Source organism: Carassius gibelio, chromosome B20 (assembly GCF_023724105.1).
Source record: "Carassius gibelio isolate Cgi1373 ecotype wild population from Czech Republic chromosome B20, carGib1.2-hapl.c, whole genome shotgun sequence".
NCBI lineage: Eukaryota > Metazoa > Chordata > Actinopteri > Cypriniformes > Cyprinidae > Carassius > Carassius gibelio.
In genome coordinates, this window is record NC_068415.1 from 10,576,348 (window position 1) to 10,592,229 (window position 15,882).

The window sequence follows — 15,882 nt, forward strand, 5'->3', positions numbered from 1 at the left end:
AGAATTAGCATATAGGCTGCGTATGTGTTCATGTTGCTCAGGTTAAAGCACTATTACCCTGTAGTTCAAAAGCACATTAAATCATATTCATATTATTAAATTGACGAGTTACCTCTCAAACATATATATCTTTATTTGATGTTCCTTTAGTACATTGCAAGTTAACATTTATTCATTTTGTTCTAAAGATCTTGTTTTATGTAGGTATTGTAACGATAAGTATAACATTTTAAATTAATTTGTTCGTAGCTTCTTATATTTTTATTCTTGTTTTGTTCTGAGTACTGTTCTACCATAAAATTTAAAGGATTTGTTCTTAAATGAAGGGAAATAAAATAGCATGTTTTTTTGGCTGACTGTATTTTATTATGACAATGAACAGGCTGCGTTGTCGAGTTAATAATGCTTCACTGCTTGCGGGAGGCACCGGCACAATCAGTTGATTTTTTGATTTTTTTTTCACTTATAAAGTTGGAAATAACTTACAATAGTCTACTCCTTCATTTGTGGTCATATAAGATTAAGACATTATTCAAAACTATTCTAAATATTTATTTTTCATTTTATTATTTTTTTGTGTAAATTCACAATAAAAACAAAACATTATGCTTTTGTAAAATAAAGGTATCAAAATAAAATAAAATTCTGCATATTGGCTGCTAATTGTTGCGCAGTTTTTTGTCAGTTAGGCTATAGGGGAAATAACCAAAATGAACATTCCTATTTCCTAATAAAAGTTCATCAGAAAAATAATATTAATACAACTGCTCCTGTTAATTGTTATTGCTTGTTGATCAAGTATCTAAATAGTATATAACAAAGTACAAAAAAACAAACAAACTCATGACACTTTAATGAGTAAATAATTTAATGTAGGCCTATACAATATAATAATAAAACCGTTTACTAGCCTATATAATTTACGCAATATAGGTGAAATTATTTATGGAAACTGCTTATGGGCCATTTCTTTTCTTTTGCGATACACCAAAACCTTTTTGACAATTTATTTATTTTTTTAGATGACGTCATCACGTACACCATTTTATCAGTAAAAGGTCAGTTGGATGGAAACAGACATTTTTTTGCACATTTTTTGTCATTAACAAAACGGCACAAAAACTGGATGGAAACATGGATGCTGAAAATTCAGCTTTACCATCAAAGGAATAAATTTTATTTATTTATCTGTTATTTATATATTTGTTATATATATATGTTTTATATTTGTTATAAAACAAATATAATAAATATATATTTGTTGAGCTTATTTCATTAGAAGCAACAAAATCCATTCAAACGGATTTCCAACTGGGCCCAAAATGATACACAGTTTCACTGGCTACACAAGCAAGCACCCTTACAAATATGAATTTGATTTGCACTGTTGCAAGAACAAGAATGGACACAATGAAGTTGTGAGACACACTCCTGTATAGCCGCACGTGATAACCCAACAGTTTGGATTCTAACAGGAAAGGAAGTTAGACAATGAGTTATGTTTGTGCTGTGACGACAACTCTTGCACTGACAATGAAATTTTACTACAAGCATTCAGCCACCCACACACACACACATACACATATACAAAGCCCCTTGTGTTGGACTTCCTGTCTGGAATACGTCCAACAGCATCTGGATCAATTCAGAATGAAAATAGAAAGGATAGACTTAGGGAGGGAGAGAGGAAGTTTGCAGAAGTTAGATATACTCCACAAACTACAAGAAGTTAGAAAGAGAGAATTACAGTGATTTGCCTCAACCGCTGTTAGTTTCATTAGTGAAATCACCATAGCTGGCATCCCATCCTGATCAGAGCGGTGTTGCCATGACAATTATAGCCGGTACCTGCTCGCCGGCTGATCTCAGCTATGGTTCATTGTGAAGTCTCCTCTTTTGAATATGTAGGGATTTATTGTGCACATGGCCTGAGGGAGAAGTACATCTGTGTTTGCGTTACTGATTACCTGTATTTGTGTCTTCAAATCTGTAGTAATGTACACAGACAGCCTGTCCTCTGCCAGAGTCATGTGCATGAATGTTTATTAGTGGGCTTTGCTAAAGCAAGCATCACTATGATTATTTCCTATACTTATGGTTAGGGATTTCAACAAACCTCTAATCCCAAGTATTGCAATTTCAATGCGTAACTCATCCCACAATGTTTCTGACATAAGATACCTCAAATCTTGTGGCTTGTTGAGGAGAGGTGTGCTATTACTTTTCTAAATCATTTGACTTGCAATTTTCTCCACAACAGCTCCACCAAATATCTCTAAAAAGGGTGCTGAGCATTTTTTATAGACCCAAAAATATTTTGGGGCTGCACTCTGCACTCTTCTTGGGCAAGAAACCACAAAGTAACTGCCCAGAACACCCTAGCAACCACATAGCAACCTGCTAACAGCCACTCTTGGTGACTCTTGCATGGGCGCCCCGGCCCATGTGATTTTCCTACATTGCTGTAGTTATTTTCATAGCTTTAGTCGGAAATTATACATTGTAGATATTGTGTTTTAACCCAAACATCAGCCTGTTGATGTCATTTCCAATAATACAGGAGTGTGTTGCGAACAGCATATAATCAAGCCTCCGATCCTCCTCTGCTGTAGACATGACACACACCACAGTATGACACACACACACACACAGCAGACCATATTTATGGATTATTTTAGGGTTGCTATTTTTGATGGAAGTGTGTGTGTGTGTGTGTGTGTGTGTGTGTGTGTGTCTACTTAAACATCCTCAAAACCTCCTTTTGACTAATACTAGCACTTACCTTTTCTATTCTTTTTTTATTCTTTATTCTATTTTTTAAAAAAAACCTAGCTATGTGTACTGCACTGCACTGGGACTTGTCATGTATACTGTTGTTCTCTCATTGGTCATTAAATTGCACATAACAATACATTGTTTCCCGAACGTGGGTTTGTGCGTTTAATAAAAAGCTAAAAATTTGTTAAAAAAAAAATAAAATAAAGCACAAAAAATGTAATACTTTATTTGTTTATCTGTATGTGATGTTAACATTAATCAACATTAATGTAAACATGCAAATGCAATACTTTATTGATCTAATTAATAAAAAAATTACTGTAAATGCATTTATTATTGATGATTACTTTATTTCTGGGGTTTTCGCATTTTTATCATGGTTTTCCCAAAAATATTAAGCAGCACAACAACAATCGACACTGATAAGAAATGTCTTGAGCACCAAATCAGCATTTTAGAATGATTTCTGAAGGATGATGCGACACTTTCCCTTTTAATATTTCTTTTTTTTTTTTTTATGAATGCATTTTCAAAAACATTAAAAAAAAAACCTTCCTGATTCCAAATTTGTTTCTTCTTCTTGAAAATGTCATGTAAAGGTTAAGTTTGAAGGGCTAATTATAGACTAAAATAGACTATATAGACTAGACTATTTGCTTAATTTCTCACAAAGACATTATCATATGTCCCCATTTAAATATTTTAGTAAAAGCGTGCGGCGAGAGAAAGAGTTTGAGTTTTTGAGTGTTCCTTGGGAGAGAGAAGCTTTAGTTTGCTGAATGGGGTTTCAAAACTGTGTCATACTCCAGATGTGTGGTGACCTCATCCCAACTCAAGCTTTACAGAAACTGAAACAGCAGTGAACCACACTAGCTTATAAATGTCCTAGTGTGTGTCTGTGTTGCTGGGACTCTTTGGTGGCATATTAGTGACTTCGTCATTTGCACCATATTACGGTGAGAGTATCTTCTGGAGTGTGTCATTGGACTGTAAGCCAATCATATCACCTCATTCCACATCAGTGATGTACATGGGTGTTTCTGTTCTGTAGCAGTGGCACATCACAGAGCCATGAAATTGTGCATGTAAGGGTGTGGATGTGTGACTTCATGCAAATGTGCATACATAAAATATCTGATGTGTTGTTTTTACCAAATGGTGTTGCAATATTCATGAGCTAATATACAATCCCATCGCAGACAGGTTGCATGAGAGCTGTATAGGCACGTCTCTTGTATGTGCGCATTAAGACAATGAAGTGTGAAGCTCCTATTCTCCTGCTGTCCACCCTCATTCACACTGACAGCATTCACTGCACACACACACACACACACTTATGCTCTGATGCTTCCCATGTGAATGAGCATGTGTGTAGAATGAGAGACAGGACTGGCTTTTGTTTTGTTCTCTAACAGAAATGTCGTTCAGTAATGAGCTCATCCCACAGCAGTGTCATGTAGTGGCAGTAAAGCACACAGGCCTGTACCAGTACCTTAACACACACACACACACACACACACACTTCCCTTCATCATGCACAAACCATGGGAGCAGACAGAATATAATATGTTGTGTCAGGTTATCACACATCATTTCAACAGATTTCATGATAAAAGTACAATGGAGGACACAGCATGCAGTGTCAGTTCAGCAGTTGCAATTTAATGAGTGTTTTTTTATTTTATATAACATTACTGGTGCTCCACAATATAGAAAGATGTCAGAATAGGCCATTTGTCTGCATATATTTGAAAATCTAAATAGTTTAAAAACGTACAAGGATAAAGAGAGCGATGTCCAGTTCATATTGTTAGCAGATGTATTATTCTTCAGTTCTGTTTTTGGACTTATTTAATTCTTTTCCACACTCTGTGTTTGCAAATGTGTTTGTGAGTATGTGCACATCGCAGGTGTGTCTGGTTTATATCTGGTTTGGTTTGGTTTGGTCTGGTTCGCTTTCTAAATGGTCCTTGCTGAATCTCAGTGATGCAGACAGAGACCGCCCTGCGTGCCACTCTGTCAGACAGTCAGTCGGTCTCTCTAACTGTCTGTATGTAATGTTTAATATACTATATTACAGGAAATAGACAAACATACAAATTGTTAGACAGACAGATGCAATTATTACAAAAAGGTTGCAGATGTTATTTTTAACTCCATGTTTTCACAAACAGTTGGTCTGTAATTATACTGATTTATGTTTTGTAAACCTTAAGTAAACAAAATGTAATTTTCAAGATGGTCATCACTTCAAATAATGATAAATTGTCTCCATCTTGCATGTGAGTCAGAAAACCGCTCAGACACGTTCAGTGAGTTCATTCAGAAAAGGATTTGTCATACTGATACCTCCTGAATCCTTGAGTTATCCTGATGATTCATTAAAAGAACCGAAAAATAAGAGTCATTTGCTTTTGTACCAGACTACATCAGATGGACTTTTTGTGAGGACACCGTTGCCGCTCAAAATAAGCAAAACAGGAAACACTGCAACAAAATATATAAGAAGGGATGTAACGGTATTATCAATATCTTGGTATCGCGATGGCAAAGTGTGCTCTTTAAGATGATCAACTTTTTCTGACTTAAGTTTTCTTAGTTAAGAACATGGGTTGGAGCTCTTAATTTTGAACTTTTAAAGTACATTAGACATAATAATTGAACTTTAAAATGTACAAAATTGAAATCTTTCCCCAATATAGCAATGAATATCATACCATGGACTTATATCGAGATATTATCGTATCGTAAGATTTTGATATCATTACAACCCTAACAACCGTAATTCTATGAGCTCACACCGCTCTCTATAGTTATGCCAGAGAGATTCAAAATAAAAGTAATGTTGAAGGATGCTCTTTCTGCTTAGATCTTGAAGACATAACAACCAGTGTCCGTTTATTTGAAGGGGTTTAGACTTTGAGTAATCTAGCAGAGCAGTGTTTTGATAATATGTGGATTTTTCCAGTAAAATCAGAGATACTTTGTTGCTTTGCCATACACACACACACACACACACACACAAAATATTCTTAGGTGGGCCCGCGTGTCGCTGCAGAGATGTTGACACAGCATCTACATCCCTGTGGACTAATGATTGTTATTTTGCTGCCTGCTGTAAGAGCCAGGTCTAATTGTGTGTCTGAAAGCTCCCGCTGAGTTTGATGTGTTTATGAATATCAGTCCCACATTAAAAACCTGGATAATGGGACTCATAAAGTCAAGCCCATCCTGATCAGTGCCAGCAGACCTCTACCTAGATACTCCTTTTCCCTTTCATCCTCCACCCCCAGCGGCGAGTTAAGTGGGTTGTAGTATGTGAGTGTATTTGTTGGCAGTAGTATATTAATAGCGGAAGACTACCTGAGGGGGAATAGGTGTTTTGGGAACGGAGATTGAAACAGCCCATTAAAAAGAGTTGTTTTCGTTTTTCCTCTTTTCTTGCCCACAGCAGCAGGAGTCCAAACACACACACCGTTCACTTTCACCACCCGGCTACTGTTCACTTTACACGTCATGAAATCCAGTTCACCTTGTACCTTTTTGAAACGATAACTTTATAGATATGCATCTGTCTAGTTATGATTCTATCTCTAATGAGAAATCAGCCTACAAATGGCTTACTCGATTTGTCTCAGCATTTTAGGCTGGGATGTGAGAAAAAGTATTTATTATAGAAAAAATGTATACTTCACCTTTAACATAACTGATCCATAGTTGACATCAGCATTGGCACTGAGTAAATAAGGAAGGTCTTGAGTTGATCTTGGCTGGTGTGCTGTTCAGATGATTTATTGTGGAATTGATTGTGATCTCTTGAACTGTTCTGCACTGCATGCTTTCAAAGGCAGCCAGAAGCAATCAAAGCCCAGCCCATCTCTGTCTCTCCCCCAGACATTATCAAACGCTCAGAGGGTGTCTGCCTGAGTAAATAGAGCAGGAGCGTTCTGAGGATGCCAACTAGCACACAAACAGGAAAAGTACATTGGGCGAAAAGGATTTTTATGATGTTGTATCAGCAACTTTTTAGCGCCTATACTACTGCTCAAAAGATGGGGTTAGCATATTAGAACGATTTCTGATTAATCATGTGAAGCAAAATGATTTCAAATATAATACAACTGAAAATTATTTTAAATTGTAATGATATTTCACAATATCATTGTTTCTGTGTATGTTGTATTTTTGATCAAATAAATCCAGCCTTGGGGAGAAGAAAGAGACTTCCTAAAACATTAAAAATCTTTCCAAACCCAAACTGTACATGATAGCTGAGCACATGAATCTAAAACTGTCAAATGGTATAATTTTAACTCGTATGATCTTTTATTTCATCTTTTTATTTTAGTTTTTTAGGCTTTTCATTGAGGAAAATGCCAGAGATAAGAGTAATAAGATATGAGAGGCAGCTTGTCACCACAAGTAAGCAAAATACTGCAAAGCAACAATTTCATATAATGAAAGCTACAGCAGTTTGATTAAAGGCATCATTGTTAAATAAATAGTCTGACATTCAGTAACAGTTACTTGTGCCTCCTCAAGCAGAATGTGTGGTCAGAGATGTTTATTTATCTGGTTTTTACAGTGCCTATACAATTAGATATTAAATTCAAGACTATGTTTTTTAAAAGATCCATCCCTGCTTGCTTGAGGGCAGTGAGTTTGACAAATGCAAATGTGTGTGAGAGAGATTGAGTTCTGAGTGTCTGACCTCAAATACTTACGCAGCAGCCCATATTTGAGCGTTCATGTTCCCTAGCCACAAACCTAAGGACCCCAGTTTAATCTGTCTGTGAGGTTATTAGAAATAACAGCTATGACTTGTTTTATGTGAGTGGTGTCTGTTCTGTTTTACTTTATTTTAATAAATGATGGTTGTAAACAGTAAAACTTGTGTTCTGTAAAATCATAGACATTTTATTGTAAGTCTGGTAAAGACATTTGTGTGTTTAGAGCTGTTGATTTTGTTGGTGAAAAATGGGAAAAAATGACACTATACCACATTCTCAAAACTCTGTGTGTGTGCGTGTGTTTTCTTTCTCTTAGGGTTTGCTTTCGTGACCCCAGGGGGAGCTGTTTCCTTACAAATGCAAACTACGCTTGTGAACTTTATTGAATTAATCATTCCAGTGAAGTGAAAAAAAACGAAGGAGAAAATAACAGAAAGCAATATGTTCAAAAGAAAATACTGGGATTGAATCAGAATTAAATCTATCATTCTATCATATTGTGTGTGTGTGTGTGTGTGTGTGTGTGTGTGTGTGTGTATATATATATATATATATATATATATATATATATATATATATATATATATATATAAAACGCTTCATTTGTTTATAATAACTTATGTAAAGACTTAAAGAGCACTATATGTAATTCAGGGTAAAGAGCACATCCCGAGTCTTTGTCAGTGAGTAATTAACCTCAATGTGGAACTCATTGTGCAAAACCCATGGCTGAAATATTATTTCTGTTTCCATAGAAATCAGCTGTGGTCTGTCCCTTGTGGTTGAGGCCGAGAGCAGATCTGTCCAACCCACACTCAAACACACAGGTACCCATGGCATAGTGTTTATATCCCCGGCATCAGCGCTGACGGCAGCAGGCATGTTTTTCTGACAGTCGGTGGCCAGTGGCCCCAGCGAGCTCTCATCACTCCCCCACTCTACTGTAGACACGCTAACAAACCTGAGCCAAGCGCCTCAGGCCTGTGTCCTCCTCCCCTCTGCTTGCTTTTGGCAGGTAGTCAACTCAATTTCTCGCCTGCTGATTCTGTGTCTCCCCACCTCGCCTCCTCCTTTTCCTCTTCCTCTCTTCATTTTCTCTGTAGAAAAGGAGGATTAAGAGATGACGGTCAACTGCGTAGTTTCTCTAAGTGGTAGCTTGTGGTTCTTAGGAGATTGTGAAGGCCAAAAATACTCCTATTGTCTACTTTCTGCCTTCAGATTCTACTAAAATCCACCCATAAAAAAACGGATGGACTTGGTGTGAAAGACGATCCTGTATTTTCTCCCAAATAGGCCCACCACAACTACAAACAGTCGCTACTATCTCACATTATTACAGCAATCCTATTACATTTATGGCAAATAACATAACAAAACCCATGGTGACCCTGCTGACAAAAACAATAGAAACCATCCACTGCAAATAAAATCAAAAACATTACAAACAATTAAATTTTAACCATTAAAACCATTAAATGATGGTTTCCTGTAGTGTGTTTTGTGACATAGTGCATTAGGATTTAGAGGCTTTAACAAAAGCCATGAATAGAAGGTGACCAATTACCAGTAGAGACCAACAGGCGCCATTACAGTTTCCATTAAAACCAAAACAATTTTCATCATAACCAGTAAAGCCATTACAAATTATGTGATGGTTTCTATATTTTTTTTAACAGAGGATTGAAATAAATGTATAATTGTATGGACTTAAATACTTGAAATCTGCATAAAAAGAGCAGAATTAAAAATGATAAACATAAACCTAGAATCTAGAAACATGAAACAACAGAATTCAGTATTGAATTGAGTATTCATCTGTGTGTGTGTGTGTGTGTGTGTATATGTGTGTGTGTGTGTGTGTGTGTGTGTGTGTAGATCATACTTATCACCTTGTAGACTACTTCATTTACTTATTTTCTAACTTAGTAGCTCTCAAATGTACCCGCTGTAGAATCGCTGCTGTCTCTTTATGAATAAATGGAATAGTCATGCCAGATAATGCGGAGTGATAAATAGCAGTGGACGCTTGGATTAGGGGTGTCCTAGGATTTTACTACAGTGCTATATGCTTCATGCTGCGAGGCGGGCAAAGGTAACCTTATGTATCTGTTCGCCCCGTTTAGCTTCTCCCAATCACCTTCATCTTCACGTCTTCACATCAAGCCCATCTCCTTCGCGTCAGTTTCGGTTTCTTTTAAGCAAAAATAGATTACATTAGTGCTCCATTTGTCGGCCGTCAATGTCACTTAATCTGACACTTTTTCTTTGACGATGAACCAGCCAGACTTCTCCAGAACGTCCAGATGGCCAGTCCGCCCCTGATAGAACACAAAAACATCCCAACATTACCAACATAAACAGCCATCCATTAATGTGTTTGTTTTTTTGTGTGTTCTCTTATCTTGATCTTTCCATCATTCTATTGTGTGCAGAAAATCAACTGCGTTCCACTGAAACTGTGTTTGTATGTTGTGCAGAAGTGTGTTTATGAATATTAATAAGCCTGTCAGTGTGAAGGATTGGCTGTGTGTAAAGCTCCAAATCAGTGCAGCATTTTTCTTGAATGTAACTTCCCTCTCGAGTGGATTGGTTGCTGTGGCAACAGGCCTGTTTGTTGTGGGTGGGAATCAGAGACAGACGAACCCCAGCATCTGGAGGACTGGCCTCTCTTCCAGGAGGATGTGGCGCAACCCCGCATAGCAGGCTCTGGACAGACTCTCATACTTATTCTGCATTTGACCCATTTTTTGAACGATTTGAAGTAATAATCTGTGTTCAATTTGAATTCAGCTCAATCAGATTTGTGGCATAATGGTGGTGATTACTAGAAAACAATTCTGACTTGTCCCCTATAAGCCAATGATTCGCACAATATCATTCTTCTGTGATGTTGTTGTTGTCTGTACTTTATTATGTTTGGTGGGAGCAGGCCTTTATTCTACAAGTGCTGTTACTAGCTTGTACCAAACCCAGAGTATTCCTTTAAAAACAGCTCAGTGGGTAAGAAATAGCTGTTCAAACATTGTAAATGATGTTTGTGTAATGTGCTGTATGATGCTAGGTCTTATGTGTGGAGAGCAGCTGTTTCTTCTCATGATGATTGCACACATCTGGATCTTTCATGAGGATGTGAAAGATTCTGTCAGGCTTTTATTAATTGCTGTGGGTCTGTGCAGTTCTCATAGTGACTAGCTGTGGGAAACCCTGTGGAAAAAACTCACTGATGAATTCCCTGGATAACTAGCATCAAACACTTTTTTTTTTAAAATCTTCTTACTGACATAGTTGACACATGCAGCATTACCAGAATTGCTGTAGGTTTAAACTGGATGCAAAATAAAATTTTTAAATCAAAGATGCATTAAATTGTTTAAAAGTGACAGTGAAGAGTTTTCCTCTTACAAAAAAAAATTTAATGCTGTATTTTTTATTTGTATTTTTTTATTTTACTTTTTATTAATGTGAATATATCAAGGTTTCCACAAAAACATCTAGCAGTACAACGGTTATTATATCTTAATAACATAGCATAACTATTAGTAAGACATAATAATTTTATCATCATTCTGATCTAATATCCTATAGTTCTTGCTGATTTTCCAAATTGGCACATTTAGCCTGCAGTTGTGTTGTCATCCAGCAGGGGGCTCTCTGTGGAAACGAAGGCTCCCTGGCTGCTGGCACATTGTTGTGTAAAACAGAGTTTCTTTAGGGAGAAACAGACAAATAGCAATGTTATGGTGTCATCATGTGGACAGCAAGCCATTGCTCTTTTGAAAGATCAGAAACTTGATTTATGGTTTGTTATTCCATCAAAAATTAATTGTATTTCATTTGATGAATGGAATTAAAGCCTCTGCTAGTCTGTTATAAAATATATTTGCAGATGTTCGCAGAATGTTCACAAAGCACGCCATTTTTTGTCAATATAATGAACATGAGGATTCACGTCTCATTGTGTTTCTTAACACCATATCGATTAGCAACCATATCACGATTAAAACAGCAAATCTCCAGACGAATGCGATTGCACATGGATGGCTGAAATGCTGAGTTCCAGTGTGCCAGACTAATGCAACTGAAATAAACACTCCAGCTAATAGCTGTTTACTCGGTCATGAGCAGAACAGGGATAAATGATCCCGGCATTTCAGTACCCTCCAGTACCTGGAACACTGAAAGAGTTTAGAGAGGTAATGACAAAATAAAAGAGTTTTAGGAAAATAATTCTCTGAAACACCTTGAGTGACTTAAGGGGGCATACCAAGTTTTATGAACAATTACAGCGGTCATTCTTACTACCAGCATGAACCAGAAAACACACAAACACACTTCTCCACTTGTTTGAAGTTAGTACTGACTGTTGTTGAAAGGTCACCCGTATTATGACTGATCCTGAGCCAGCATGACACTTTCCTGATCTCTGACAGTGCTGTGTGTCATTGATGAAACACTTTACATGATTTCTGGAATCTGTAGAATGTACTTATTGCTCCACAATGATTTAAACAGAATGCCTAATAACTGTTTACACCATTTTCAGTAAAGATTGTATATAAACAACTTTTAAAAGTATTTATTTAGTATAAATTAAATCTTATGAATGCACACTCATAAGTCTCAGTTTAATTAAAGTGACGGCTCATAACCTGTTGCAGAAAGTCATTAAATGTTTATAGTACCTGACTCTGTTTATTGCTTTTAGTCATGTCTGCAAGTGTTTTTATCTTCCAATTATCCCTCATAAAAATGACCTGGCTAGATTGCATTCAGATAAGGTAACCCATTTTTTCATCCCATGGGCTATTTGTTTTCTTCTATTTTGTTTAGACGTTAAGGTGCAGTATATATTTTTTGTTTTTGAATGGACGTTTGTATGGTCACCAAGGCAGTCTTTGTTTGATCAGAAATACAGCCATACTGTGAAAGATTATTATAATTTAAAATAATCATTTTTAATATATTTTAAATATATTTAAAATACCTTTTAGACCTTTTAGTAGCCATTACTACACTCTTCAGTGTCATATGATCTTTCAGAAATTATATTTTTTTAACATTAAAAATGTTTTTATATATATATATATATATATAAATGTAATGCATCCTTTCTGAATAAAAGTTTTTATTACTTAATTGAATATCTTATTGGGGTATTATCTTTATTTCAGATTATTTTAAAGAATATGTCTCTTTCATCTTTAGCTTCTGTAGATCCAAACATCCAGCATCGCCATGGGCTCTATGCTCAATGCACAGATCCATACTTCATAACTTAAGTTGACTTATCATAGAAGAGCAGTGAATGTTTTGCTGTCTAGGGAACCGCAGGCTGCAGGTGGCCATCGTTTTGGCACTTTCCATATAAACAGATCCAGTGAGCCGGGCCAAACTTGCCGCAGTAGTTCCGGCACAGAGCATGTGGATCACTGGAATACCAATCACAGCGCTGCAAGAGAGCCACTGTGTGTGTCTTACACAACAACAACACCATCCACGCCACAGATGCAGAGAGAGAGAGATGGGCAGACAAGATAAACAAATGATTTCCCAAATATCTGTGCAGAAAATATTGAAAATCTTTTGAATGTTGATGGCGTTAGAACACACAGTAGTCTAAAGTTACATAATCAGTTATTTTGCAGCATACAATAATTGTTTGGTTATAAAAATTGCATGCTTTGCATGCATATCCCTGTTTTAAAGGTCAGCGCTGTTCAGGCTCAATACATCTGGAAGAACTGTTTGTTATGATCTCATTGCAGACAATGACAGACACGTGTTTTTAGCCTATAGAACCACTTTCCCATATTTGATATTGGTTATATTTATAGGTGGTGTGAATCGGGTGCAGCTGTGTTGTCTTTCCCTTCTTAAGATCTATATGCTCTACTGGCCCCCTGCAGTCTGCTGTTGAGTTAAGTGTTTCTTGAAGTATTGTGTGAAAGTGTTTTGCAATCCCTGTAGGTCACAGGCCCTTTAGTTTAACAACACGCTTTGGATTGAATCCGGATGGCATCTCAACAAAAGAGCATTACCTTTGCTCTCCCATTCAGTGCTGTTAGAAACTCGGTTTACTCAGCAGGGAACTCCCTTACAAACACACGGTGACCTGATGCTTTGACCTTTTCCCGGTCCACTCTGATCCAAATTGATTGACAGCCACTTTTTAAGCAAACGTTATGCTAATCACACACAGTAGCAGACATCAGGTAAAGCACTTCCAGAATATGAGATCAAACCTTGTACCTCAAAGGAATTTTCAAAAGTTGATGCACCTGTATACGAGTATGTAAGCATTAAAGATCATGTAAATGTGTGTTGGTTGAAAGAGAGTTGAGCATGTGTTTTTTATGTTAAGGCTATAAACACTAAGCCTGTTTAGCAGCTGTTTTAGAGTAGAGTGCCTGTCTGGAAAAGGCATTCCCTCTTTACCTCTACCTGCAATATGTATGAATTTCATTGAGCGTGCATATGTATAAAATGCACAGATTTTATTGAGTGTGTGTGTATATTTGCCTTTATGTGAGAGGTGACTTTAATTTAGTATAATCTAATTTAGATGGTGCTTACAAGAACTTTGTAAACCACTAAAAGTTAATTGTTTTGTTTTTTTATTGAAAATTAAACATGCTCTACTACTCAGATGTTCATGTGTGATTTTGCACATATGGATTGTTTCTCTCTGCCCCTGTATGACTAATGGAGGAATTCTCACACAGAACAAGAGGGGCTCGCTCTCACTTTCCCTCTGTCTCTCTTCCAGGCTGTTCTGGCATCTGTCACGAGACTAGACAGCTGTTGCTGTTTCAGAGAATTTGTCTCTGGGAAGGAAAGGAAAAAGAGGAGAGAAAAAGAACAGGCATGTTTAGCCACTTTTTTGCAATAGACAGGGGTGACAGGAGAAAAATCCAAGGCATCCACAGCTTTGAATGTGCACATTTATCCATTTCTTTCCTGTCGTCTGGTTTACTGCAGCTCAAATTACACAAGGGCTCAGAGGTTAGTAAGATAAGTGAAACCACTGTGCCTTTAAATCTTCCCTGCAGGACATCCAAAATGGTCAGATGCCACATTACAAGAGCTTCTTGAAAGATTATGATGTCACAGATTATGTTACATGAGTATAAAATTACTATTTTTTTTACCTACTAAATTAACTTTGACAGGATATTTTTTTGTAGTTTTGTTTAGCTTTAGCTTACATATATTAGACAGAATGTTAAAAGTTTTTTTTTTTTTTGTTGTTGTTGCAATAACAGCATTTTAGCTTTCAAAACTTAGTTTAAAATATTTCATCCCTTTTTCCCCAATTACTAATAATGCTAAACGACAACCAGTATGAGTTAAGGAAAACATGTTTTCAAGTCAAAAAGGTTTAGTACACTGTTGTGTGTAAAACCTTTAGAGGCGTGCTTTGAAGTGTTATGAATAGAAAATTGATAACGTCATGCTTCTGAAATACTTTTCTCATGGCCTTTTGTTTTCGAATACATTGTGAGCAAAATGTCGCTTTGTTCCTTTGTGTCCGTTTATAGCGAGAAGAAAGTATTGCTGGAAAAGCGATATGATAGATACCCTTTTCCAAAGGTCTCTGTGTGTGTCGTCATCACTTGAAGTTAGTGAGGATCAGTTTGTCCCGTTTGTGGCAGTGAAGCGCGAGAGCCGTGTGTTGTTTGGGCGGAGTAAACCATTGCTCTGGAGAGGGGGAAGCTGGAGAACTCAAGCGCAAAAATCCGCTTCGGGCGTTTTAGTCAGTGTAGTTTCTGATTCTGCTGTCGTGGGGACTTCAGAAAGTTTTTTGTCTCGCAGGGACTGGTTTTTGTGTTTTTTACATATTGCAATGATTAAGTCTTTTTATGTCGTACATTAAAGAGAACTCCCTAAAGTTCGGGTTGGTTTAACCGATGAAGTGCCAAGTGAATCGCTGAAATCTGCCCGGCTTTACTTGAGTTGAAGTTTCTCTGTACAGTGTGCGCTCAGCTGGAATCAAATGGAAAACATATCAGCAAACTTGATGAATATGTATTTAAGTACTTTAACGGAATACCTTGCATCGACTTTTGAACACTCACCACGGAATAGCGAAATTCTAACTCAGATTTAAAAGACTTCTGGACGTATTTTACGGTTTGGTATTAACATTCATTAAATTGAAATCTGAGGCTTTAAATCCATCAGTGTTTGACAATGGAGGAGGATCAAGTGTCTTCTCCCGAGGAGCCGCAGGCGGTCAGCGGTGCATCATCGGACAGTTTCTCCCGGCTCTGGTCGGACGTGATGGGGATGCTGGTAAGTTCGGAGTTGGGGGAGGGGTGTCAGAGGAAGGCAACTTGAGAAAAGTCCTTCAACCCAAGGGGGTTTAATTTACACA

At 37.0% G+C, this 15,882-nt stretch overlaps 1 protein-coding gene across 9 annotated transcripts in view; it reads left to right on the top strand.

Annotated features, from left to right (window-relative positions):
• The window catches only part of sash1a (SAM and SH3 domain containing 1a), a 218,747-nt gene that overhangs the window by 157,647 nt on the left and 45,218 nt on the right, over positions 1-15,882 (top strand). For 4 of the 9 annotated variants that reach the window (XM_052585628.1, XM_052585624.1, XM_052585625.1 and 1 more), the window contains exon 2: positions 8,264-8,335. The exons of 3 other annotated variants lie outside the window; for them this stretch is intronic. In XM_052585628.1, coding sequence (XP_052441588.1) covers positions 8,264-8,335 — 72 coding nt within the window. Of the gene's footprint in view, positions 1-8,263; positions 8,336-15,143; positions 15,801-15,882 lie in introns of those variants that run through there. 2 more of the 9 variants (XM_052585630.1, XM_052585629.1) reach the window with 2 other exon arrangements.